The following is a 24,568-nucleotide window of genomic DNA, read 5'->3' on the forward strand; positions in this document are numbered from 1 at the left end:
TTCTTGCTCGTAACACTTAGATGATCCGAGTCTGTGGAGGGTGAACACTGATGGTAAGCAGGCCTGTGATGCTCTTTTGTGCTGTTTTCTTTCTTTCTAATCTCTTATTGGAAATACATGATAAGTAAAGGCTCCAGGAAGATCTTAGCCAGTATAGAAACTCTTGAGCTATCAATGTTTATACAAGGGAGCTTCGGTTTGATGCTGTGAGCTGCTACTCGCAGTTGCAGGCTGGGTGAGACAGGAATATTAACGTGTGATCTGAATGTGAAAAAGTATTAAGCTATTGCAAGGAGGATGTTAATATTGATACCAGGGAACTGCCAAGAAACACAGTACAGGAGAAGGAAAGCTCCTTTTTTCCCCTATCAAACTTTTGATCACAACATAAAAATTTATTAAATTTTAAATTACAAGCTTACATGATAAAGATCTATTTGCTATGATTTTGAGACCGTTTTAGTGGATGTTTTATCATTTTGTCAGATTAATATTTAGTATTTAAGGCACAACACCAGCTCCAAAAAGTTGTGATGCAATTGTTTGAAAATCTGATAAACCTACATTTTCTTAACAATAGAACAATGAAAACATATCAAACGTTTAAACTGAGAAAATGGCTCCGAAAATTGGGGTGGGCAAAAGGCTGGGAAAGTAAGTGGTACTCAAAGGAAACAGCTGGAGGAACATTTTACAACTAATTAGGTTAATTGCACCATTAAACAAAAATATGACAAAGATCCAGCAGTGCTGAGCAGATATGATCGTAGCTTTTCTAAAAGTGCAGCAGGTGGTCTTCTCAGTACCCAGATGTCTACCGGCTGTTATTAAAAGAAGGGGGGATGCTACACAGGGTAAACATGGCCCTGCTCACAGCTTTTTTAATACATGTTGCTGCCATGTTCTGTTTTTATTTACATTTTACACACTTTCACAACTTTTGGGGGAATTTGGTTTGTAAATAATGAAAGATGTGTGTGGATTTTCTTCTTTAAGCACCTACTATACTTTATTTAAGTAACTTGCTTGCAGCCTATAGACTGGGTATGAGTTAAAGCATCCATCCTTCAAATGTTTTCTTTAAGGTTTCGGTATGATTCATTTTTCAGTTTGAGACCATGTCAGCCGTGATGAATCAGCCTCTTCCCTTTGGACGACTTGAGCGAGAGAAGCACATTCACATGGTCTTCAGGGCTTTTCACAACCGCTGTGGACCCTCTTGTGAGTGCCAGACTCAAAGCACTCCACCCAAATCCCACCAAATGCCTCCTGACCTGGAATCTGAAGAGCAGCTTTTGGGCCAGACTGCTGAGAATGGCTTGATTCAGCCACCGGTGAAGAAGACTGGTAGTGCAGTGAGATCATGCTTTATGTCTGTGCTGGAAACTGCTAGTGAGATTCATATCACTGCCAAGCCAGAGCTGCAAGGTGAGGAGGACTACTTTTTTCTTTTACATAAAACAGGACTCTTGTTTAGATGTGTGTGCGTTAAGAAAATACCACATCCTGACTGCAGGTCCTCAGTGTGTTTCTAGGAGGATCTATAACATCACTACAGAAGGCAACAGGTCACAGTCATTTGTGGCTGTGGAAGGTATTTGTCCCGTTCCACCACGTGTCTTACTCTTATAACTACTGATGTTTTTCAGCATATTCTCAGCATTTGTTCTCTTCTCCCTCCTCTTAGAGAGCTCCTGTGTGTGTCTGCAGTGCTGTGGTCCAGCTCGGGCCTACACCCTGAAAGGCTTTGACAGTGAGGGCAGTCAGGTCTTTTATTTTGAAAGGCCCCTTAGGGTGGACGCCTGTTGCCTCGGCTGCTGCCTGATGGAGATGAGAGCGTACACACCTCAAAACCATCTCATTGGCACCGTACATCAGAGGTAGGAAACTTGTTCATTCCTTGGTGTATATATGTTCCTACTAAACGCTGATGAGTTTGTTTCCTTATGTTGCTCAGTAGTTCTAAACTACATGTGATCAAGCCACACTTAGGCTTATATAACTCACTTCTGTTGTTATAATGAGAGTGAATATATAGGTAGGTACTGTAGGTAAGTAGGTAAAGTTAGTGGTGAAGATTTATATTAAGGAGACATACTTCATACATGAGCCTCTTTAGCTTCTCTGAGAAATCTAATGAACTGAATTTTACAAACTACTGGCCTTTGGTTAATGGGTTAACAAAAATTATAAACATAAATATAATTATGTCTGAAGGAGTCCACAGAAGTCTTTAGTCTGCACTCATTCATTTCAGTTTTATTTATATTGCCAATTTACAACAACAGTCACCTCAAAGCACTTTACATTGTAGGGTAAAGACCCAACAATATTAGAAAGAAACCCTAACGAGCAGATGACCCCCTTGTGAGCAAGCAGTTGGCGACACAGGGAAGGAAAAGCTCTCTCTTAAAAGGGAGAAACCTCTGGGAGAACCTGGCTCAGAGTCCAGCCCTAACTATAAGTTGATTAGAAAGGAACATTTTAAACCTCAATCTGCTCTATTGGGGTTATATGGTACTATGATGTCTTTCAGATAAAAGGGGGCCTGATTATTCAAGATCTTGTATGTGATCAGAAAGATTTTAAATTTGATTCAGAATTTAACAGGGAGCCAATGAAGAGAAACCAGTATGGGAGAAATATGCTTTCTCTTTCTAGTCCCTGTCAGTACCTAGGTCCTGTCATCATTTTGACAGGACCTAGGTACTGTCAAAAAGACAGTCTTTCAGGGAACTTTTAGAAGAATCTGATAATAATGGGTTACAGCAGTCCAGCCTAGAAGTAAGGAACTAGTCTGGACAAAATGGTTGTTTTGTGGATCATTTGAGTTTGAAGAATAACATTCACATAGTATATTTTTTTTCTTATTATTATTACTATAATTTTACACTTTTAATTTGGGTGAACAAACACCAGTAGCATTTTATACTGTCAGACTAAACACTTCGCATGTGAGCCTTTTTCCATGTCATTCAAGGCCTGGGACCACACTGGCCTAGATGCTCAGGCCTGTCTGTAAATAGCAGTCGGGGCCTTTCCTGTTCTGAACAGGCTGAGTGTAATATAAACCTGGGATGGTTAATGCACAGCACAGCTGTCTGCACACCAAAAACACACCAACAGAGCTGGCGTGGGCTCGTAGGGGAAGGAATGCGACATCCTTCCTAATGGGAATGTTGGCCAATGGCATGGCAGGCTCACGGCTCTTCTGTCGTCAACCCAAAATACTTCCTTCTTCATCTGGCCTAAATCTGACTCCAGGGTTAGCGGGGGTGTCTTTGTGTGTCAAATTTAGAGTTTTCCAGAAGCGACAGTCGGTGAAGTTGTGCCCAATTAGGACTGGCCTGGCAGAGGTTTCAGTGACCAGAGTTCGACTTGGTATAAATATTCTCTCAGTTGTGCTCTAATAAAGCATGTCCCAAATTGAACTCTTCTGACATCGAGCAAACAATTGCTTTGGTGCTGCAGAATCATGACAGCTGAAAATGCAATCATCCAACCATCAAGACTGGGCTGCGCCTCTGTGTGAAGCACTGGCCAGTCTCTTTGCCAGGAGGCTTAGTGCACGGTTACTGAGTTGCTGTGTGTTGGTGACCATCTTTTCAGGTGGAGCATGTTTACGCCCCTCCTGGAGGTCTGCGCTTCAGGAGGGGTGTCTACCATCAGAATCCAGGGCTCCTGCTGTCCATGCCGTTGCTTCTCCAACCAACAATTCCAGGTAGGAATATTTATAACTCATAAAAGTATATGTGTGACTGAAAAGTGTAACATTGCAGTAGTGCTTTCATGCAGTTTTAAATTATACACTAGATTGTCTCCAACATTGGTGAGGAAATAGGCACGATATGGAAGAAATGGCCTGGCTTCAACGAAGAACACAACATGGACCATGAATACTTTGGGCTGGAGGGTGAGTTCTACCTCAGTAAATTACATTCCTAATTTGTCTTTGACAGGATGCCAGAGAACATTTACCTTTCCCAAAGTTTAGTTTCGGACCAAGTTTACTTTAATCGACCTCTTCAGATCTGATACTTTTATTTACTGAACAGATAAGAAACATGACTGAAAGAAAAACAACAGACCAATATAATAAAGCACACTCACCGGATACCTTATTAGGTACACCTCGCTAGTACTAAACTGCAGTATATTTTGCCTTCAGAGGTGCTTTAAGTCTTTGTGCCAGAGACTCGACAAGTTGCTGCAAACACCCCTCAGAGACTTTGGTCTATCATGACATGACAGTATCACACAGTTGGAACAGAAGTTTTGGCTGCACATTCATGATGTGAATCTCCTTTTCCATCACATCCCAAAGTTACTCCATTACATTGAGGCCTGGTGACTGGAGGCCATTGGAGCACAGTGAGCTCACTGTCACATTAAAAACAAAACAAACAGTTTGCACTTTCAGACATGGTGCCATCAGAAGATGTGTACACTGTGCTTATAAAGGGATGGACGCAGTCAGAAACAATACTCAGGTAGGCTGTGGTGTTTAAATGCTGTTTTTACTAAGTCCAAAGAGTGCCAAGAAAATATTTGGCACACCATTACACCACCAGGAGCCTGAACCATTTATACAAGGCAAGATGGATCGATGACTCCACACTGTTCATTTTAAATTCTGAAACAACTGAATGTTGCAGCAGAAATCAACAACATTCAGTTTTATTCATAGCACCAAACCTCAACAACAGTCACCTCAATGCACTTCTTGTTCATAGCTGACAGGAGTGGCACCCAGTGTGGTCTGCTGTAGCTCTGCTAGGTATGCAAGAGCATGCCTGATGTATTGTGCATTCAGACACTGTCTTCTGCATACGTTGGCTGCAACTCTGTTTAGAAAAGTGCTATATAACTTTAATAATAAAGTTAGTATTATTTGACTTTGTGCTGCCTTCCTGTCAGCTTGAAGCAATCTGCTCATTCTCCTCTGACATCTTGCATCAACAAGGCACTTTTAACTTTAACGTCAGTGGATCGTCTTCATCACAACCACATGCCTAAAAGCTTCGAGCTGCTGGCATGTGATTAGTAGGGGTGGGGAAAAAAATCGATACTGTGTAGTATCGTGATATTTTGTTTGCTAATAATGTATCGATACAGGGACAGCAGAAATCGATATTTTGTTACAAAAAAAGTTTGTGGAATGGAACATGCTCTGACTTCAGAGCATGTTGATCCTTTTTCTGAGCCAGAATCCTGACATTACTTCACTGTCCAAATGTGTTTAACTTGTTTTTGGCAGCAATAAACATGACAGTTTACTTATTTTAATTTAAGACACGTTTTATTTTAATTAAGTTTAAAACTTTATTTAATGTAAAATTATATTTTGTTTTAATTTACTTTCAAATTCTTCAGTTGCTGAAGGGGCTGCATAGTTTTCATAAATTTCATAGTTCAGAATAGCTATAATTGTACCAGATGGTTGCATTCAGTTAAGTTGGACTAGACTGTAATACAAACCGTTCAGTTTGTCAACAATAAAACTGACTGAAATGAGAGACTGAGTGTGAGACTTTGATATTAGATAAAATGAATATTGATAAAGTTTACCTGTATGTACAGAATCTGAATATATTTAAAAATATTTTTTTTTAAAATTGCAATAATATCGTATCATATTGTGCGTTAAGTGTTGTGATAATATCGTATCGTGGGTTAAGTGTTGTGATAATATCGTATTGTGGGATGTATGGTGATTCCCACCTCTAGTGATTAGCTGGTCAGATTTGTGTTAACAAGCAGCCAAACAGGTGTACCTAATAAAGTCACCAGTGAATGCTTTTAATTTATAAAAAATAAATGGAAAAAAAGACTGTTCCATGATATTTACAGGGACATCAACTAACACCACTAGATTGTTTTTTTTTTAAAAAGAAAAAGATAATTGCCAAACATTAACTGCATCTCTCTGGCTAGTATCAGACTTCTTTAACATTTCTAAGTATACCAAAGTCACAAACATAGTTTATTATTTAATCACGGCTTTAGTACAACTGTATGTATTCTATTTTCATCTTCTAGTTCCACTCAGTATGGAGTCACACACCAAACTCCTTCTCCTGGCAGCCACTTTCCTGTTGGTAAGCACGTGTGTCCGTCAGTGGGAAGATGTTCTGTCATACACAATATAATTATACCTTTCCCAAAGTTTCTACCTCAGACTTTGAAGACTTAGTTGCAAGTATGTGTTATGAATAAATTAGCTTACTTATGAATAAACATTCAGCAACAGTTTTATCTGTTCATTCATACTTACTTCAAACAGCAGCTAACAATTTTAATTTCATTCTATAATTTTAGTGAATAACTTATATATTTGTAATTTTAGGTAATGATTTCAACTGTTAATCATATTAATATAAAAGTACATTTAGCTAACAGTATCATTGGTCCATCTGTACTGGTGGTTGCTTTGAAGACAAGGACCAGGTCTGCAACCACTTGCAGTCAGCTGCTGTCTTCAAAATGACTTTTGTGCATTAATACATCAATAAAACCACAATAAGACAGAATCTGCATACTCTGTGACTGAATGGAGGTCAAATTGGCAATAAGATGCAATATGTCTAGAAGACAAGTTCCTTCCCACCCGGCAATCTTGGCAATCGTCTCATGATCACTGACACGCTCCATCTCTTGGTAAGCAGCTGGTCATTACAAATACCTTTAATTTTTATTTTATTTTTTTTAAATGCTTTGATAAAGGTTTTTGATTTTTGTTTTTTAAGTTGCAAGGAGGTTTCTCCTATTTTCACTCTAGTTTGACTGAGTAATTATTAAACATATTTTAAGTTCATGCCCTCCTTATTTGATGTTTTTTTCTTTTTAATTTTCCTAAATGCTTTTGGTCCGGATTGGATCCTTTGGTAGGGCCAATCTGGCCCCCAGGTTGTATGTTTGACATCCCTGCCTTGGGATCATTGTATACTAACTGGAAATCAGCGGTTCAGTATAAAAATCAGGACACTATATTAAGATGATCCCAGATGGGTGCACTGTAATATTAGAATATAATATTTGATGTATTGGCTCGTAAGGAGCCTATCACGATTTGGTTTAATTGGAACTTGCATTACAACTGGAGATCATAATTTATATTGATGTTACATGCAAACAACCAACATGTTTACATGTAACAAAAGCAACATTTTGATGTGTGGGATCTTCCTCGGGTATCAATCGCAAGCATCAAAAATCTGCTTATGTAAAGATTCTTTAAGGAGTAAATTATTACTTTGAGCCAAAAAGTGTTCAGACCGTTCTTCTCCCCCCCCGTTGCACACTTGCTTTCTTTCTCTAAAAAACATAAAAAGCATACATAAAGAAGACATTTTAATACAAAGAAAAACTAACACGTAGCACAGTGGTTAGCACTGTGGCCGCACAGCAAGAAGGTCCTGAGTTCAATTCCAACATCAGGCCGGGGTCTTTCCTTGTGGAGTTTGCATGTTCTCCCCGTGTTTGCGTGGGTTCTCTCCGGGTACTCTGGCTTCCTCCCACCATCCAAAGACACGCAGCTTGTGGGGATAGGTTAATTGGATAATTCAAATTGTCACTAGGTGTGAATGTGAGTACGAATGGTTGTCTGTCCCTGTGTGTTGGCCCTGTGACAGACTGGCGACCTGTCCAGAGCGTACCCCGCCTCTCGCCCTATGACAGCTGGGATAGGCTCCAGCGCCCCCCCACGACCCTGAAAAGGATAAGCGGAAGCGAATGGATGGATGGAAAAACTAACACTGTTTCTAACCTGTCTGAATGATTTCTCTGCAGAATCATATGTTTTTTGAAATGAGCTGACCAGCATCATCACATGATTTACAGACCAACGGGCACCCAAGCTTCCCGGTCTGGGAAGAAAGAAGAGCGGATAAAGAGGAATCTCGGCTTCTTGCAAACTCCACAGCTTCAGTTCCAGCGTTTATAAAAGAAAAATGGCACTAAACCATCTTTAGCAGCAGATGCATATTTACCATTTATTGCTATAATCCATCAGGTGTACATCCAACAGTGTTTCCTCGCTTTCCACACACTCACACACACACCTGCATCCATCATCACAATAACAAATAAGGGCAGCATTACAGTTTTTCAACAAACTGTAGGCTCTTTCTTAACATATTAAAAAAAACAAAAAAACAAAAAACAAAAAAGCTCCCCAGGATAAAAACTGTAACAGACCCTGGGCCCCGTTTTCTTTCGTGGACTACAAAATGGAAAAGGAGTGAATATCAGTGTTTCAGGACTCCTATACACCTTTAACATTAAAGCAGAGCCCTTCCTTTAAAAGGTGGGGTAAAGAAAGGAGAAGGCAGGGAAGGGAAACCTGGTTCAGGTCGGGCTTGAGGCCAGGCACAGTGATTTAGGCAGCTTGGCAGTTCATTCTAAAGATGCCGGTTATAGAAACCTGCCCAACACAGGATCCTCATCCTTTGGGATACAACTTTTTAAAAATCGTATTAAGTGATCTTTGATGTGGATTGCATTTAAACATTAATATTTGTTCTAGTCCAAAATGACCAGAGGAATTGTAGTTATAATACGGCACTGTGTTATAATAACCCTGTTTGAGTCCCAATAAAACTGATTAGCACACCTATTTTAACAGCAGGTGAAATGTCACGTTAAGCAATAAAATCATATAGAGTACAACTGATTCTGTTGTATTTAAAGCACACTTTGTCGAGCGTTCGTGACCAGAACAGCCCACACCAGTCACTCACTGGTTAAAAGATGTTACAACTTGCATTACTAAAAAAGAAAAAAAGAAAAAAAAAAGAAACAAAACTGTAATTTCCTCTTCCAGTTGATTAAAATCACCTCTTTCATAGACCTGTTTCAGTGTTCTGTTGAAAGGCTTTTCTGTTCATTTCCAATTTGACACAAAGACCCAACGGTCTCCTGGCCTCGGTCCCCGACTTTTGCTCTGTCTTCGCATTACGCAGTGCCAATCCACGCAGAGCTGCCCTTCTCTGGACTCGGCTTCCCCCAACACATCCCGTATGCACACACCTGCACACCGCAAACAGAGACCACATCAGTAGAGTCTAACTACATCACACAGGTTGTGTTGTTGTTCATGTGAAATCCCACAGCAGGAGTTCTTACTCTTCGCTGAGCATCTCGGTGACGGGGGGCTAACGTCCTCCGCTAGCATTCACCAGACCATGGAAGTCTTCCCATGCTCTGCAAACAGAGGAGGATGCAGTAAATTATAATTCGCAGTAAAAAGCATAAAGAAATAATTATTTTCCTTGAAGAATCGTAAGCCCATCAGTTAACTGAATGAGAGCTTTAGATGGGGAAAAAAATAGTTGTATTCACAGTTACCAAAAACTAATGATGAAAATAAAAAATTTAGGCTTAGCTTTATGAGCTAAAGCTGCCAAAATAAAGAAATATACTAACAGAGGTCATTTCAATATTATAAAGATTTATACAGGCCATGTTAGAATGAATGGGACTTATTATTCTTAGCTCCATACTGGTATTTCTAGACTTTACTAGAGAAGCTTTGCACGATTCAGAGCTCAAAATAATCCCTGTGCATCTTTTCTGTGCCTTCGTGCAGAAGAAGTTGGTCTTTTAGCTTTTTATCCTTTCTTTGGACAGGCTGGCCATTATAAACAGAAGTTTTTAACAACGTGTGTCAAGAACACCCCCATCTCATTAATATCAAGCGCCAAGCGAAAAAAAAAAAAAATGGAGCAACAACATCTACATGAGGATATAGAGATTGTGTAAAAGGACTTGAAAGCCATCATACTAGGCATTCACATTCAAAGCTACAAAGGACAAACATGGACACAGAACTAGTTGTTTTTTTCCCCACTTGGATTTTGAAAAGCATGAAAATGGGAACAAAAGGCAGAACTGAGTTCTTGTATACTGAAGAAATACTGACTCAAGGTTAAGACTGCAATGGAAAACCATTATAATCAGTTAAATGGGCATTTGTTTCACTCTCTAATGAACTAATAGAAAAATATGGGAGTTTGTAAAATTATATTAGTATATAGACGTGCACAAGATATGTGGTTGTGTGTACAGTTATACATTTCAATTTGGAATAATACTTCAAACAATAAAATAAAACATTTTGATAATTGTGTTTGTTATTTCTCCCTTAAAATCCAAACATACTGTCAAAATAAAAATCTAACTTACAGAAAACCATCATCTTATCACCTGAGCATGTTAAAAACAAGCCATTAAAAAGGCAACATGTAAGTGTACTCTCTCGTTGCCTCTTTGGTTGGAAAATGTGTGTGAGCATGCAGGTTTATGGAATGAGCTGAAGAGAAAGGAAAGCTGGAGAAGAAAATAAAAAAAGGAGAAGACATACATACTTAATGCTGTCTGTGTGTGTCTTGTACTCCATGATGGTGTTGGGGGGCAGGTTGAGGACTCTGCGCAGGGTGTCTCTGATGCGGGCGGTGGTCCCCTGGTCACTGGCTGTTTTGTTCCAGATGGAGATGATGTCCTCCTGGCGAGAAGCAGCATGAAGAGGAGGCATGTGTGAGCGTTAGGTCAGGCAGTTAGTGACCATGTGCAACCGAGTGTGTCTGCTTTTGGCAATACCTGGAAACGTACTGACACCACAGCCCCACAGATTTCCTCTCCTACCATGAACTGTTCTCCGAGCATAGCCAGGATCAGGTTTTCCCAGCATCGAGACGCCAGGCCTTTTCTCAGACGAATGATCCACTTCCCACCCATCTTATTAGCATCATCCTAAACATACACAATTTCAGATCAGGCCTTTCACGCATAACCAAACAACCAGAGCAAATAGAGGATATCAGCCAGTGTGTTTACCTCCCACATGGGTTTAATGCCTTCTTTGAAGAGGTGGAAGTCACTATGACCTGTCAGATCGCCAGGTCGGATCATGTGACTATAGAAACGCCAAAATTGCTCCACCTGGGATGGACAATTGTAATAATTAGTGGAAAACAAGTCAATATGTGGAGTGTGCAGCTCTGCATGGGCACATAAACAAAAGGAAAAGTGCACTGGCTCCTGTTTTAAGCCATATAAAGATGTGATGAGGAGCGACGGACCGAAGCAAAGCTGCCAATTTGTTTGATGTTCTGTTCGTAGCTCTGAGTGCTGGCTGGTCTCCCTGGGGTGCGTCTGGAGTACCAAAAGGTGTAATTGTACTGGAGAGGGTGTTCTCCTGCTCCTGGCACCACCATCTGCCGGAAATGAGAGAGTAACTTGTACAGCTCATTGACATATTAACTTTATACAGACTCAGAGCTATAATTTGTCATTTTGCCTCTGTACACCACCAAAGCGGATTTTAAATCTAATAATTAACATGTGATTAAAGTGCAGACTTTTTGCTTTAATTTAAGAGGTTCTTCAAAAATTATATTTACTGTTTAATTCATTTCCAGATGTTCAAAATTTTATAGTTTAACAAACAAGCCAAAACTAAAGAAACTGTACCTTTGTTCAACAAATAGTAGCACAATCTGCACATACATCTGTGTAAGACTTTAGCGGCCTCACTTTTTTCTTGGAAGTGTTCTGCTCCTTCTCTTCATCTTCGTTTTTTTCCTTCTCACCGTCTTTCGGTGAGCCTTGGTCCTGGTCGTGGTCTCCGCTGTCATCGTCTTTCAGACTACAATCGAGGGAAATGCAATCAATATTTGAAATCAAAAGGGACTTTACACCTGTTGTCAGGTAACAGCCCTTTTCATTTTAACTCCTTTTACAGAGTGTTTTAAATCAAATCTTTTGTCATTTTGTTACCCAGTCTGTTGGCGTTATACCGTCTTACAGCAACCAGTATCTAAATTATTCAGTTGTGCCCTCATCCTGGTCAACACATCAGAAATACAAGAAAAAAAATTAACACAAACTATATCCTCGACGAATAGAAGATTTGCAGTATGGCTGCTGTATTCATTTAGGGCAACTTAACCCAATAAACCTGCAACTGATGCATTTTAAAGTTGTGGCCTGCAAACATGCGCTCTGTGCTAATCTTAAACTACGGTCACTATTAATAAGAGCTCTCTGCCTGTAACAGTGTCTCTCCAGTTTCCTGCATTTATTGGCCACGCGAGTCTAATTTGTGACCGGCCTCTACGCGCCTCTCCCCGCCTCTCAGTTAACTACCACACCGAGGATTCGAGGCCTATCCGCCTTCCTCCAGGCCAAGCTAACAGCTAACAACACTGAAATTCTTCATCAAAAAGCACCATTTACTCACAGGTATTGCTCCCTTTCTTTTTAAAAGCGCGTGTAGGTGTTGCCCTCGCACTCCTGTTCTTTTATTAACTCACAGAATTCATGCAAAAACATATAATAAAGCTGACACACCTCTCACACACGCAAACCACGGTCAGCTTACGTTACCCTCCCCAGTGAGTTCACAGTAGCGACCGACGAGACCGCTCTCTGGATATTCAGCGAAATGTTTTAAATACTCACGCGTCAAATTTGTTGTTCATTATTTTGTAGATAGGAGTCTTTTCGGAGTCCGACCACAGCCTCCTGAATCCCGCAGCAAGTGACGGCGACGCGCACAGCAGCGGTTTAGTGGACGCGCATGCCATGTATCGATCTTAGTGATGAGCACGAAAAGGTCAAAGGTGAGCCACATCTTTACTATCAAGCATGTGCTCATTTATACTTAATTGAAATGTGCATTAAAATAAATAAGTAATTAAGAAATATGCATACATGAAGCAAAAGTCCCAATAATTTTATTTTATTCTCCACATTTCAGAACTTTAAGATATAATAAATGCACATTAGTACCACTGTGATCTGTTAATTGTAGTTTTTCAGAGTCTGATGACTCTGTTGAATAAACAGAAACCCTGTGTCTTCAGCGCAGATGTATGTGCAGGCCGACACACACTGTCACACAAGAACAGCCTCAGAACAACACGGGTGGCTTAATCACAGCAATCGAATTCCTCTGATACGCTGCAACCCTCGTTTCATCGCTTTCCATTCCTCTGCTTGTAATCTGTTCTCGCGGCACCTTCAAACAGTAGCTGTGCTCAGGTCCAAGCAGAGCTGTGGACCAAGTTTTGAAGAGGGGCGGGGGAGGCAAAAAAAAAAACAAAAACAAAGGGAGCTGGAGGGTGAGGATGGAGTTGGGACTTCTTTTGGTCCAAATCGGTTCAGGCATTATTATGGAAGCTTAGTGGCTACAAGACCATGAAAACCCCTGTGTTTGTGTATTGGAAACAAACAATTAAAGCCAGATAAAAAGCAGAGTGTTTGGGGGTGAGGGACAGCAGGAAAGCTCCGGGGTGGTATATCACGGTGTGGTGTGGTTCGGTTGGCGCTGCTTCTGCAGACCATCCCCTCGCCCCCTGTGCCTCCACGAGGACCTTCATGAGAGGGCCCTTTGTTCTGGGCCGGCAGGCGCACCAGTGAGTGAATGAGCAAGAGCAGCGGCGGCCTTCTTCAGTGGCGGCTGTTTGTTTACACCAGCCAGTCCCGTCATACTTCATTAGCAGCCCAGCCCACCGACAACCTCTGATGTCCTAATCGCTGACAAGCATGTAGCTGCCCATCAACCCAGAGCCTTGGCGGTTCAGGATAAAGGCTTTTTTTTGGGATTCCCACTAAGCCTGCTTGCCTTCTCATCCACAGGGAGCGTGTACATGTATGCTCACACAAACACACACGCGATATCTGTGGCCTGGCTGGTTCTTTCATCACGGGCCAAGAGGCAAATGGAGGTAAGTCGATGTTAGTGGAGCAGCAACGGTCCCAGAGATCTAGCTCTGCATCACAGAGACGTGAGAAACCTGCCGTCCAGACAGAGGCAGACAAGACAGAGGGATTATTGAGTGCTGCCATCTTCTGACCACAATCATTAAACAGTTAACTACGCATTAAGTCACGCAAATATGCGGCATGCTAACAAGTCGTAATTGTACTAGCGTGTGTTCCAGTGCGAGTTGTCAGGCCTTCATAATTGGCACAAACACTTACCTGAACATCGGGACAAATGATTAGAATTTGGTGGTTAAAGGTCACCCTTATTTTACAAAAAGCTTACATTGCAAGAATTCATGTCAATTCTAAGAAAATTATCACAAAAGTCTAATAGGAAAAAATGGAGAAGTAATGACATCAAACAATTAAAATAGTCAAAGGTCAACATCGCCGTGATGTCATAATGTTCGTCGGTAACTACATTTCTGGCCATTATTCAAGTTCATAACACAGAAAAGGATGGAGAGGATTGGGACAATATTGCACATTCACCCAGACACTAAATCCTTTGGTTCCACCTAATGAATTCCTCGTGTTACATAATACAATGCATAATTCAAATTCACTAACCTCCTGAACGGCTTTCCCGAGCCTTTCCTGGCTTTTCACTACTTTCCTGAAAGACACACACAGATCCACCATCATTAGCGACAAGAACTTGTTACCTATTAAAAAAAACATCTGCTTGATGACAGAGCTAACCTTTGTATTCTGCGAGCGAGGCTCAGAGTGAAGCCTGCAGAGCAGTCGGGCTGATAAGTGGACGGCACTATGGAGTAAGCCCCCGGAGGAAGTGAACAGGCCAGACTGACGTCCTGCATGTAACAGTGAGGGACACAGCTGGCCACAGGATCCTCATCCCTGGATATCATCTGCTCAGATTGTCCTTCTACTACCTAGTTATGTTGTTAAAAGCAGATATTTCGACTTAAAGCAGTACCGGATAAAGAGAAGCAAAATAATGTTAAGCTATTCAGAGGCGATGTGAACTCTATCCTAGTGTATAGACTGAACTGCAGAAGGACGGATGTCACATAATCTAAGCTAACACTAATGCTCTGACTTTGTATTTTACTGACCTTATAAATGTGGAAGCCAATAGGGTGCAGATCCGTATCAGGCCGGCTCTGGTGCAGGGTAACCCTGACGTTAACTCCTGATGTCACTGCTGGATCATCAGAAACTGTAAAAGGGAAGAAGGGGTTCTGCCAGTGAGACAGGAAGTTCCTGCTTCCTCCGGCTGTCTTTCCCTCAACCCACGAGCCGTGGAAGTAGCTGGTCTCCCACTCACTGTCTGCTGTTAAAGGCAGTGGGGGTGCTGGGCTTTTCATGGCACTGAGGATGAGATTAATTGTTTTAATGGCGCAAATAAAATCAGAAACATTAAATAACTTCGTGAAAAACTTAATAATTTTACCTGAGGGAGATGGAAGAGAAGGAAAAGACCCTGATGAGAAAGCAGGCCTCGGCTCCTGGCTGGTAGGTGCTGGGGATGAGAAGGTAGAATCCGGGCTCCAGCTGCCCGTGGAGAACCACCTCTCTCTCGTAGGTATGGCAGTGAGTAGAAGCGCGAGGAGGTCTGTTCAACATCCGGCTCAGATTGAAACGCTTCTTTTCCACCTAGTGCAAACATACTTTCAGTAAAGCGATGGAAAGCCACACGAGCGCATGTCAACACTAAATGAGAGAACAAACCTTCCACAAGTGCAGCGCGATGGCCTGGTAATGCTGGTGCTTTGTATTGTTGCTGTCCTCGACTGGGGTTTGTGCATATTTCTCTGTGTTTCTCCATTTCCGGCACTGCAACAGAGACACCACCACCTCTCCTCTTTCGCACACTTTAAGCCAAAACTTGGGGTTGCTGCCGTAGCTGCCGCAGTTTCGGCTACCGCCAGCAGAGTGCCCTTTTACCCAGCGACCAGCCAGCTGATGACCGTGTGTCAGCAGGTTTCCTGCCGGAGCAGAGAGGCATCAGGTTAAAACAAGGGCACCAAGAAAGTAACATCTGAAACAACAAAAACCTCTTTAACAAAATAAGGCAACACCAGTATAAATGCTCTTCAAGTGTCCTTCCTCACTGATGGGATAGCCCACTGTGACGTCATCAAACTGGGACATAAATTCAGCCTCGTCCAACCAGAATTCACCCTCTGCCACCCTGGCTTGTAGCTCCGAAGCACAATCAGGGGCAACAGAATCCCAACCTGCACCTCTGCAGAGAGAGAGGCAAAGAAACATCTGGATTTTCCCACATTTACAAATTTGTTGATGTAGGTGTGAATTCCAGAAATGCACTCCAAATTCCGTATAATAACTGTGACTTTAGTGAGATAAAATCACAACTTCAGACAGACATCAGTTACACCTAATGGCTGCGACTAAAGTCTGAAATCTTAAAGCCAGTGCTGTCAAATCTAATGAATCACTTTATAAATTGAGTAACCTTTGAGTAGAGCCCGGCCAATTTATTTATTGACAGGTTGATATGAGCTAGTTGCCAATCTATCAACCAAAACTAAAAGATATAGAAGATGCGCTGCTGTGTTGATGTTGCACAGTTTGTCCACAAGATGGCACTCTGCAACTTCCCTGTTAGGAACACTCCAAACACAATAAAGCAGCTGATCCAAGCAGAGTCGGACATAAATGAGTAAAGAAATAACTAAACACGAAAAAAACAACAACATTGGTTTATATATTGGAATATCTGACTTTTAAATCACCAAATATCAGCAGAACTCTACCTTTAAGAGCTGTCACCAGAACCTAACTATGTGAATATGCTCCTGTGTGGCTGTGGATCTGTAGAGTGATGGCATCAACTAGTAGCTAACAGATCAGCTGTCTTGTTTTGCTTTCTTTTTTGTGAATGATTTAACTTTAAAAATTTAAATCAATGTCCAAATACACAGTTTTTGGAACAATCTGACAATAATGAATTACAGTAGTCCAGCCTAGAAGTACTGAATGTGTGAACTAGACATATCACACAAATTCACGATAGTGCTCCTTCATTTGTTTAATATGGACACTACAGGACATTTCCTGATCAAAAATGACCATGAGATTCATCACAGTGTTACTGGAGGCCAAGGTACTGCTATTGAGAATATTAGGTAAATAAAAGGTAAATGGACTGGTTCTTGTATAGTACTTTTCTGAGCACTCAAAAAGCTTTAATCTTAAGAACATTTGTAATCTGTAATTTGAAGCATCTGGTTTAACAACTTTCAACTCCACACATCTGGGTGTCAGATATACTCCACAATAGACAAGTCTGACACACACCTCCATACCCAGGCTCCTCCCCAGTAGCGTCTTCCCCAAGGATTTCTGATCCTTAGCAGCCGTACTTCACCCCCTGACACCTTCTTCACATCCAGCCACTCCATGACAGTCAGAGCGTGGTACTGATCCAGCTCAGTGAGTCCTGAAATAGAGAAGGCCAGCAAGTGATGTGGCACAGCATCACTCACTGTATTATCTGTGAGCAGACACTTTTCTGACCTCCGGGCGTGCTGTGAGTGGAGCAGCTGAGCACACAGTCATCCTTCACAGGGTCCAGAAGGTTCAGGTCCAGCCTTCTCTTTCTGACTTGGTCACTGTCCTGTGCTGTTTGCTGCTCCTCCTCCGAGCCAAAGTCACCCAGGCTCCATCGCTCAGCTAGACCACCTGTCAAGTCCACCAGGGCCTCGGACACCTGACCTGCCCACAGTCGCTCGTATGAACCACGAAGCCTGCAGAAGATGAAAGGGAAAGGAAAGGGGGGTTTCAAACTTTTCCTCATGATTAGGTCTTGTTTGAAAAATACATGTTAATCTCAAGGAATCAACTGACTTGGCATAGGCCTTCTCCAACAGGGCAACCCAAAAGGCAGTGGGGGAGTGGCAGCGTGAGAAGCAAAGAGATGAATTAATGCAGGGCAGGCGGTCGTCAATGGTCACCTCTGTCCAGTGTCCCTGCTGCCAAAAGCAAAAATGAAAGCAGCCTCTGTACCTGCTGTCACCCCACTGTGGCTGATCTTCAGGCAGAACCTACACAGGATCCAACGACAATGCGAGTGACAACAGGAAACACACGATGAACATTCTCCACATTTAGAACAAAACCAGTGCTGGGGCTCACAAAATCAAACTGATGAGACAACCAGCCTGTGTTACCTTGTTTAAAAGCTGTTTGTTCTTGAGCAGGAAGGTGCACGCACAGAGGAACCAGCAGTCTCCTAACAGGCCTTGCTTTGCATGCCCCAGGCTGATGCTGCTTGGGAAGAGAGCTGGTGACGGGCAGATCTCCTTGACATGTGAAATGGAAATAATAATTGGGACTGAGACAGTGATATGGCTGGAAACAGCAGAGCAGGTTAATTTAATTGCACATATTTATTTTTGTGAGATACAGAGCAGTAACTTTGAGAGTCCTTCATAATCAGGTCAACCACCAGAAAAAGGAAATCCCCTCATCTTGTGAGGCGGCACAAGCTAATAGGCCACAAATGTCAAGCCCTATGTGGCAGGATCTTATCAATAACAACACCCGATCAATGGAAAGATAACCAATAAGGAATTTTCTGGGCATTTCCACTAGACAGGCTTACTTGGGGCCGTAGCCAGGTGATGTCTCCCTGCAGTCTGGCCAGAGGCGTGGAGCTGCCAGAGAACAGGGAGGCGTCCACACAGCGGAAGTCCGGGTCCTCATACAGAGCTGGACCTCCGCACTCGTCCCTGCCCTCTTCTTTCATGGCTCCTGCTGCTTTCAGCCTGGAAACCTGCTGGACCAAAGGCCACCTTCACTGCATGTACCTACATATAACACTTGCATTACACCTTAACTACATTATGCATTCGTGAAGTCTGCACGGATCTGAGCGGAAGCTGCCGTTACAGAGCATCACTGACTTTTACGGCATATTCACCTTCACGTTTTAGCTTTCACTCACTCAATACCAATGACATACTAACATGAATATACAAAGAGATGTTGGAAACATAATGTCAGAAACAGCATGTGTGTATTTATCTTACCTTGCTCCTCTTTTAAGCTCATTTCGCCACGTAGCTGTCATTGTGTATAATAGCATCGTTAGCTCGAGCTAGCTTGCACAGCACAGACACACACAGCAGGTACGCTAGCATCTCCATATCGCTTCATCTTATCGTGGTTTCAAATCCATAACCACAGCGGTTTTCTCTCAGTGTGACATATTTAGCGATGAGTAAAAGTTATATCGACAGCAGACATAGCGTGATGGTGAAAATAAAACAGACACGGGGTCTTCCGGTGATGCAGTGAATCCTTCCTGTGCTGCGGCCACTGCCGCCCACTGCTGGGATCTCTGAACTGCAGGAACACCGTGTTTCAGATTCCATGGATACATCCAGCTTAAAGCGGGGGAAAAACTCTAAAAGTGTAGAATGTTTTTGTTGAGATTTACTAAAATACATTATGAATTAGGTAAAGGTTTTACCAAGTGATTACAGAAAAAATTATATAATTATTTTTTGCTGTCATTGAGGGAAATAATGTAAATAATAGTTTATTCTCTGCAAAGCGGCCAGAATTGTGGCTCCCAGTGACTGGCTGTGTGCTATGTGACATTCAGTCAGTCTCAAACCTCCTTTCCTCAGCCACAACACTGAAGATGGGTCATTCCAGCATGACAGCAACCCAAACATACCACCAAGAAAACAAAGGAAAAAAGCACATGGAGGTCATGGACTGGGATGGCAACTCTCCAGATCTCAGTCCTGCAGAAAATCTGTGCAGGGTGCTGAAGTTTTGTGAGACAACCAAGAAATCTAAAGGGTTTATGTAAGGAGGAGTGAGCCAAAATCCCTCCTGAGATGTGTGCAAACCTGGTGACTGACTACGAGAGAAACGTCTTGCCAACAAGGGTTTCTCCACCAAATACTAAATCGTGTTTTGCTTAGGGATCAAATACTTCTTTGACTCAGCAGCGTACAAATATTTTTATAACTTTTATTTGTTTGGTTGTTTTTCGATTTTTGGTTGATATTCTGTCGCACTCTGTTAAACTGAAACTACCATTAAAATTACACTGTTCGTTTTCTGTAAGTGCTCAAACTTATAAAATCAGCAGGAGCTCAAATAATTATTTCCCTCACTGTAAATGTAGAAGTAGTAAATGCAGAATACCACCTTCTCTGTGTAAATTGATGATTTTGTAGAAATCTGTAGGTTATGAATTTGCCTTTTTTTTAATCTGATGGGGATCTGCAGTGTGTGGACTGTGTGGGTGCTGTAATAAATTTCTTCATTTCTTTTTTTAGTTTGAGTGCCTGGCTGTGGGCATGCAGGACGTGCCACACTCCTAGGAAGGAGAAAGACACCTACTTGTGGTTGTCTGTCTGTCTCACGTCACTCATTAGTCATTTTACATTTTTGTTTTACCTTCATACACAGTTCATGAGGACATCTGGCATCATTTTTGTCTATACTAGTCATCCTGCACCCCTTTGTGACCAAACCTTTGGCTTTCTTTAACATTTGTTTGAAATGCGGTCCTTTTGTACTTTACACTTTGGTTGTATTATGCATCTTTATTGTGTCTCTTGTAATTAGTTTTTGCTGTATTTATATCTATTGTTGCTTTTAGTATTGTCCTACTTCCACATTTTTATTCTTTTAAGTCTCTGTCTTACTTCTATCTCATAAATTGAAATTCTTGTTTATGTTTACTCCATTACTGTACTCAAGTGCTTTTTAAAAAAGTTAGTTTCTCACTTTTAACCTTTTACTGTTTTCTGATACTCCCTTCTGTTTGTAAAATGGATTTCTTTTCTTTTCTGTAAACGCGTACTCATGCTGTGTCAGTCAGCTTTACTGCTAAATAGTGATGCAGAATAGTGATGTTTTTTCATGAGGTCAATAAAAAGCAACGGATGCAATTATTGATATATTTTTAAAAAAATATACTGTATTTATTAGCTTTGAATCATGTTATACAAATGAAGTATAAACAATATAAAAAACAACATAAAATATAAAATACAATACTATTTAACTTTTACAGAACTAGTCTGTAAACTGATGCACTCAAGTGAGCTTCGTGAATGTTGTCCTCAGTGTTTTCTGTTTAAAAAGAAAAAAAAAGAGGAAAGGATTAGAAATCAGAAACACAAGAATAATCTTGAAACAGGTTTTTTTTTTCTTCTTCTTGTGTTTGATAGCTACTGATAGGGTAAGGAATTGATCTTACCGTGGCAGTAACTGAATAGCAATTTTCACCCACTCGTCTTCAGGATTGGCACAGATATGTCTGTTTTTCACAGTCTTGAAACTGATGTTTAAAAAAAGTTCAGACATTAGTATCACAGCAGAGCTGGCAGTCAGTGTGGATTATGTGTTTTAGATGCAGTTACGATATTTTCCCCACTTACATTATTGCCTTGAGTTTGCAGTTGTCATCTTGGACTGTGTAGCTTTTCAGCCTTTTTACTGAGACAGGGTTTTGCTGGTACCGTGTGCAGCAATATTTATTGGAACCTTTGAAGGAAAGAATGAGACATTTCAGTGAAAACAGCATTTTACATGACAATATGACAAAAAACATTATAATAACGTCTCAGTGAATAATCGCTGAAGCCATACTCACTGCTTTCATCCAGTGCCACCAGCAGCAACACCAGCAGTACCGAGACACGCACGGCGAACTTTGCCATCCTCAGTAAATCAGCAGTGAATCAGTTTTCTGATCAGGATTCCCAGGGAGTCAGTGATGAAATGATTGTAACCGGCTGTGGCAGAGAAGTTTAAATACTGTGTGAGATGGAAATGTCCCACGAGAGGTCAGGGAGGTGGAAAACCCTGTCTGAGTCAAACGGGAAATGTGACTCGTCTTTTTTTCAACCACCGAAACCCCCTCCTCTGTGTACATTATGCAAAATTGTTTACTTTCATGATAGTAAGAGTTTAAAAAAAATAATATGAACATGTAACATCTTTTAAAAGTTGCTATGTAATAATAATTAGCATATGTTTGCATAGCTGGACTGGTGATTTTTCATTTTTATGGGCCAATGGTTTGTTTTGTTTTGTTTTTCGTTTTTTTCCCGTAACGGTATAAACAATGAAAGGTGGTGGATTGGCCAGATGCTGGGAGATGTGTAAAAATAACTCAGTTGTTTGGTGGTGGCTATTGCGGAGCTTCCACAGATTCAGTAACATTAGCAAGTGGTGGAGGTCAGCAGGTGCAACACACTGGCAGGTGGATGAGGGAAAGGCAGGAGGAGCAGAGACCCGAGGCGGTGAACTGATCTTCAGGTAAGAAGTTATGACCTGCAGTCTATCTGGCTCAGATATAAACCAAGTTTAGGTGGAGTTTATTTTCGTTATGCTGACTTTTTACAGTCAGTTACAATAAGTAGTACTGCCTACTAGCTAGCATGGCGGAGTTTATATACAGCTGGGCGGGTGCTGTGATGTTAATGATGTTGAACTTGTTTTATCTTATTTTATTTATAAAGGTTAGTTATTAGAGTTATCAAACGTCCCGTAAAAAACGGAATCCTCTCGTATTCAGAGAAAATATTATGCGTTTGGTGTTGAGCTGAAAAGGAGCACAATTTGTCCCGGACTTCAGCTACAATGAAAAAGACACAAAGCTGAATTTATTTAATATTAATTTCTAGTATCAGCTGATGTTTGCTGGAGCCACACCTGTAAAAGCTGGTCATGATGTCGGTTTGGTTATCTGGTGAGAGGGAAACATGAAGGTGAAACCAGGAGATGTCCTTACTGAATCATCAGAGCTGAACAGGTGATGGAGAAACAGGTTTACCTTTTAGGTGACATGAATGAGTTGAAGGGAAGTTATGAACTGTTTCTGAGAGACAAATAACACCAGGATCCTTTTCTAAGATAAGATAAGACTTTATTGATCCCACAACGGGGAAATTTTTGAGTCACCTCAGCTCAGGTACAGATATCAGAAGGAAATACAAAAATACAAATAAGTACAATCGATGAAAAAAAGTAAGATAATACACTATATACAATGGTAGCACACACAGTATGCGATTATGGATATGGTTGGAAATATGGAAGACATAAACTATATAGCTTGATGTAGCTATTGTACCACTACTATCCCTATTTGTAGACATGTACACACACATATGTACACACTAAATATACATATGTATACATATACATACATATATACCTGCACATGTCCATACACATGGAAGGTCCATTATGCATGAAGTGGTGACCGTGGATGTTCACAGTGTCCTGTGACTTATGACATCGTGATTGAGGAGTTATAGAGTCTAACTGCTGTTGGGATGAATGATCTGCGAAAGCGCTCCTCCTCACATACTCATGCAGTGGGTGATGTGGGTTGTTCATGATGGATGTCAGCTTTACTAACATCTTCCCCTCACCAACCACCTCCACAGACTCCAGGGGACATCCCAGCACGGAGCTAGACCTCCGCACCAGTTTGTCAATCCTGCTCCTGTCCCTGTCCGTGCATCCACTCCCCCAGCAGGACACTGCATAGAAAAGGGCAGATGCTACCACAGTGTCATAGAATGTCCCTAACAGAGTCCTGCAGACTCCGAAGGACCTCAGTCTCCTCAGCAGGTGGAGTCGACTCTGGCCCTTCTTATACAGGACGTCTGTATTTGTAGTCCAGTCCAGTTTATTGTTGAGGTGAACACCCAGGTACTTATAAGAGTCCACTATCTCAATGTCTTTCCCTTGGATGTTCACCGGTGTTGTAGGGGGTGACTTCCTCCTGAAGTCTATGATCATCTCCTTTGTCATGCTGGCGTTGATTTGGAGTACATTGGTCTCACACCAGCCAACAAAGTCACTGATGACCCCCCTGTATTCCTGATCATTCCCGTCTGATACGCATCCAATGATGGCTGTATCATCTTTTTATGTAGCTGACAACTGGTAACTGTACAGGGGTGGATCTAGCAAAGTTTTGCCTGGGGCCCAGGTAGGGCATTAACAGGGAGAGGTGTGCACAAGGAAATACTTTTCTTTCTTTTTCTCATTTAAAATGTCTCGCTTTTACCAAATAATTATCTGAATCTTACAACAAACGTTTTCATCTGATGTAAAATGTATAGAAATCCATTATTGTACATAGCATTTTTTTTAGGGTCCCATCATAATTTCTTCAGAAGTAGCTAAGTACTGTATATGATGCCAGTATTTTCCCACATTTTCTAGATACTGTATCAGTACTGTGTGTAAAATGCCATCAAAAAGTCAATTAAGTTTTATTCTTTCTCACCTGTCTTTTTATCTCCTTTCACTTTTTAAAGGTTGCCATGTTAGAAAAAATATTTTGCCCTGCCATGCTGTTTATTGATGTGGCAAATGAATGGTTTATGAAAATATATCTAAATCTGTCATCAGTAATCAGTAATGATCATGTCTCACCTCTAGTCTTCTCTGTCTTAATTTCAGGTTTTCACCATGTGTTGTAGACAGTTCAGGAGGTTAACACCAAGCAGTCTACTTTCGGGTACTGTTTAGAATACCAGAATAGGGAGGATGGTGTAGGTTTAAGTTTATTAGACTGATGCATATATACCAACAAGACAGTGTACATCACTGTGACAACAGCGTTTGTTTTCATTCAAAGGCTTTATGGTTTTTCCTATAATACCTGGTGGGCCGGTCTCTAGTCAAAATGCCCGGGTCGATTTTTTGTCCCAGTCCAGCCCTGTATGTTTGTTATTCAACTTGTGTTAAAACATTTAATCACGTAGCCAGAACTGTATGTTGTACTCCACTACTGCGTGGTACAAAAGTCCCCTCCTCC

General features: G+C 41.3%; 4 protein-coding genes across 9 annotated transcripts; 1 reads left to right on the forward strand and 3 right to left on the reverse strand.

Annotated features, from left to right (window-relative positions):
- Positions 1-2: 2 nt before the first annotated feature.
- LOC113010422 (phospholipid scramblase 1) lies at positions 3-7,906 on the forward strand. Of its 2 annotated transcripts, XM_026149446.1 has the most exons (8): positions 3-53; positions 1,110-1,428; positions 1,517-1,594; positions 1,688-1,880; positions 3,610-3,721; positions 3,814-3,913; positions 6,040-6,098; positions 7,789-7,906. In XM_026149446.1, exons 1-8 carry the CDS (start codon positions 51-53, stop codon positions 7,813-7,815), a joined length of 891 nt encoding a protein of 296 aa, XP_026005231.1. In that variant the 5' UTR covers positions 3-50; the 3' UTR covers positions 7,816-7,906. The 2 variants fall into 2 exon arrangements, with proteins under 2 accessions (XP_026005231.1, XP_026005232.1); XM_026149447.1 differs by lacking the exon at positions 6,040-6,098.
- A 59-nt stretch (positions 7,907-7,965) lies between these two features.
- eif4e2 (eukaryotic translation initiation factor 4E family member 2) lies at positions 7,966-12,654 on the reverse strand. Of its 2 annotated transcripts, none has more exons than XM_026149448.1 (8): positions 12,460-12,654; positions 11,533-11,644; positions 11,079-11,213; positions 10,834-10,938; positions 10,597-10,749; positions 10,365-10,501; positions 9,124-9,201; positions 7,966-9,027 (listed from the first exon to the last, which is right to left on the reverse strand). In XM_026149448.1, the coding sequence occupies exons 1-7, from the start codon at positions 12,582-12,584 to the stop codon at positions 9,153-9,155; spliced, it is 816 nt and encodes a 271-aa protein (XP_026005233.1). In that variant the 5' UTR covers positions 12,585-12,654; the 3' UTR covers positions 7,966-9,027; positions 9,124-9,152. The 2 variants fall into 2 exon arrangements, with proteins under 2 accessions (XP_026005233.1, XP_026005234.1); XM_026149449.1 differs by having other exon boundaries at positions 10,361-10,501.
- Positions 12,655-12,712: 58 nt separating this feature from the next.
- Positions 12,713-19,172, reverse strand: capn10 (calpain 10). 4 transcript variants are annotated; one of them, XM_026149445.1, is made up of 13 exons: positions 18,789-19,172; positions 18,362-18,532; positions 17,928-18,065; positions 17,605-17,801; positions 17,275-17,504; positions 17,056-17,197; positions 15,846-15,979; positions 15,463-15,719; positions 15,185-15,387; positions 14,847-15,102; positions 14,470-14,663; positions 14,338-14,383; positions 12,713-13,796 (listed from the first exon to the last, which is right to left on the reverse strand). In XM_026149445.1, exons 2-13 carry the CDS (start codon positions 18,503-18,505, stop codon positions 13,767-13,769), a joined length of 1,971 nt encoding a protein of 656 aa, XP_026005230.1. In that variant the 5' UTR covers positions 18,506-18,532; positions 18,789-19,172; the 3' UTR covers positions 12,713-13,766. The 4 variants fall into 4 exon arrangements, with proteins under 4 accessions (XP_026005230.1, XP_026005226.1, XP_026005228.1 ...); XM_026149441.1 differs by having other exon boundaries at positions 12,719-13,796; positions 15,813-15,979; positions 18,789-19,170; XM_026149443.1 differs by having other exon boundaries at positions 12,719-13,796; positions 15,813-15,979; positions 18,362-18,535; positions 18,789-19,170.
- A 1,674-nt stretch (positions 19,173-20,846) lies between these two features.
- ccl20a.4 (chemokine (C-C motif) ligand 20a, duplicate 4) lies at positions 20,847-21,485 on the reverse strand. Its single transcript, XM_026149450.1, has 4 exons — positions 21,380-21,485; positions 21,165-21,270; positions 20,984-21,064; positions 20,847-20,856 (listed from the first exon to the last, which is right to left on the reverse strand). Exons 1-4 carry the CDS (start codon positions 21,444-21,446, stop codon positions 20,847-20,849), a joined length of 264 nt encoding a protein of 87 aa, XP_026005235.1. The 5' UTR covers positions 21,447-21,485.
- Between the last annotated feature and the right edge of the window lie 3,083 nt (positions 21,486-24,568).

The sequence above is a fragment of the Astatotilapia calliptera genome, chromosome 18 (genome assembly GCF_900246225.1).
Source record: "Astatotilapia calliptera chromosome 18, fAstCal1.2, whole genome shotgun sequence".
NCBI classification, from domain to species: Eukaryota; Metazoa; Chordata; class Actinopteri; order Cichliformes; family Cichlidae; genus Astatotilapia; species Astatotilapia calliptera.

Excerpts from the sequence above, each read along its gene's own strand:
- LOC113010422 (XM_026149446.1), top strand. Across the intron at positions 1,595-1,687 it reads GTCATTTGTGGCTGTGGAAG|AGAGCTCCTGTGTGTGTCTG; the intron begins GTATTTGTCCCG and ends CCCTCCTCTTAG. Across the intron at positions 1,881-3,609 it reads ATTGGCACCGTACATCAGAG|GTGGAGCATGTTTACGCCCC; the intron begins GTAGGAAACTTG and ends CCATCTTTTCAG.
- eif4e2 (XM_026149448.1), bottom strand. The coding sequence starts at position 12,584 with ATGGCATGCGCGTCCACTAAACCGCTGCTGTGCGCGTCGCCGTCACTT. Across the intron at positions 11,645-12,459 it reads ATGAACAACAAATTTGACGC|TCTGAAAGACGATGACAGCG; the intron begins GTGAGTATTTAA and ends CCTCGATTGTAG. Across the intron at positions 10,750-10,833 it reads GCATTAAACCCATGTGGGAG|GATGATGCTAATAAGATGGG; the intron begins GTAAACACACTG and ends GTGTATGTTTAG.
- capn10 (XM_026149441.1), bottom strand. The coding sequence starts at position 18,505 with ATGAAAGAAGAGGGCAGGGACGAGTGCGGAGGTCCAGCTCTGTATGAG. Across the intron at positions 15,720-15,812 it reads CTTGAAGAGCATTTATACTG|GAAACCTGCTGACACACGGT; the intron begins GTGTTGCCTTAT and ends CTGCTCCGGCAG. Across the intron at positions 15,103-15,184 it reads TTCTCTTCCATCTCCCTCAG|TGCCATGAAAAGCCCAGCAC; the intron begins GTAAAATTATTA and ends TCTCATCCTCAG.
- ccl20a.4 (XM_026149450.1), bottom strand. The coding sequence starts at position 21,446 with ATGGCAAAGTTCGCCGTGCGTGTCTCGGTACTGCTGGTGTTGCTGCTG. Across the intron at positions 21,271-21,379 it reads GGTGGCACTGGATGAAAGCA|GTTCCAATAAATATTGCTGC; the intron begins GTGAGTATGGCT and ends TTTCCTTCAAAG. Across the intron at positions 21,065-21,164 it reads TGCAAACTCAAGGCAATAAT|TTTCAAGACTGTGAAAAACA; the intron begins GTAAGTGGGGAA and ends TTTAAACATCAG.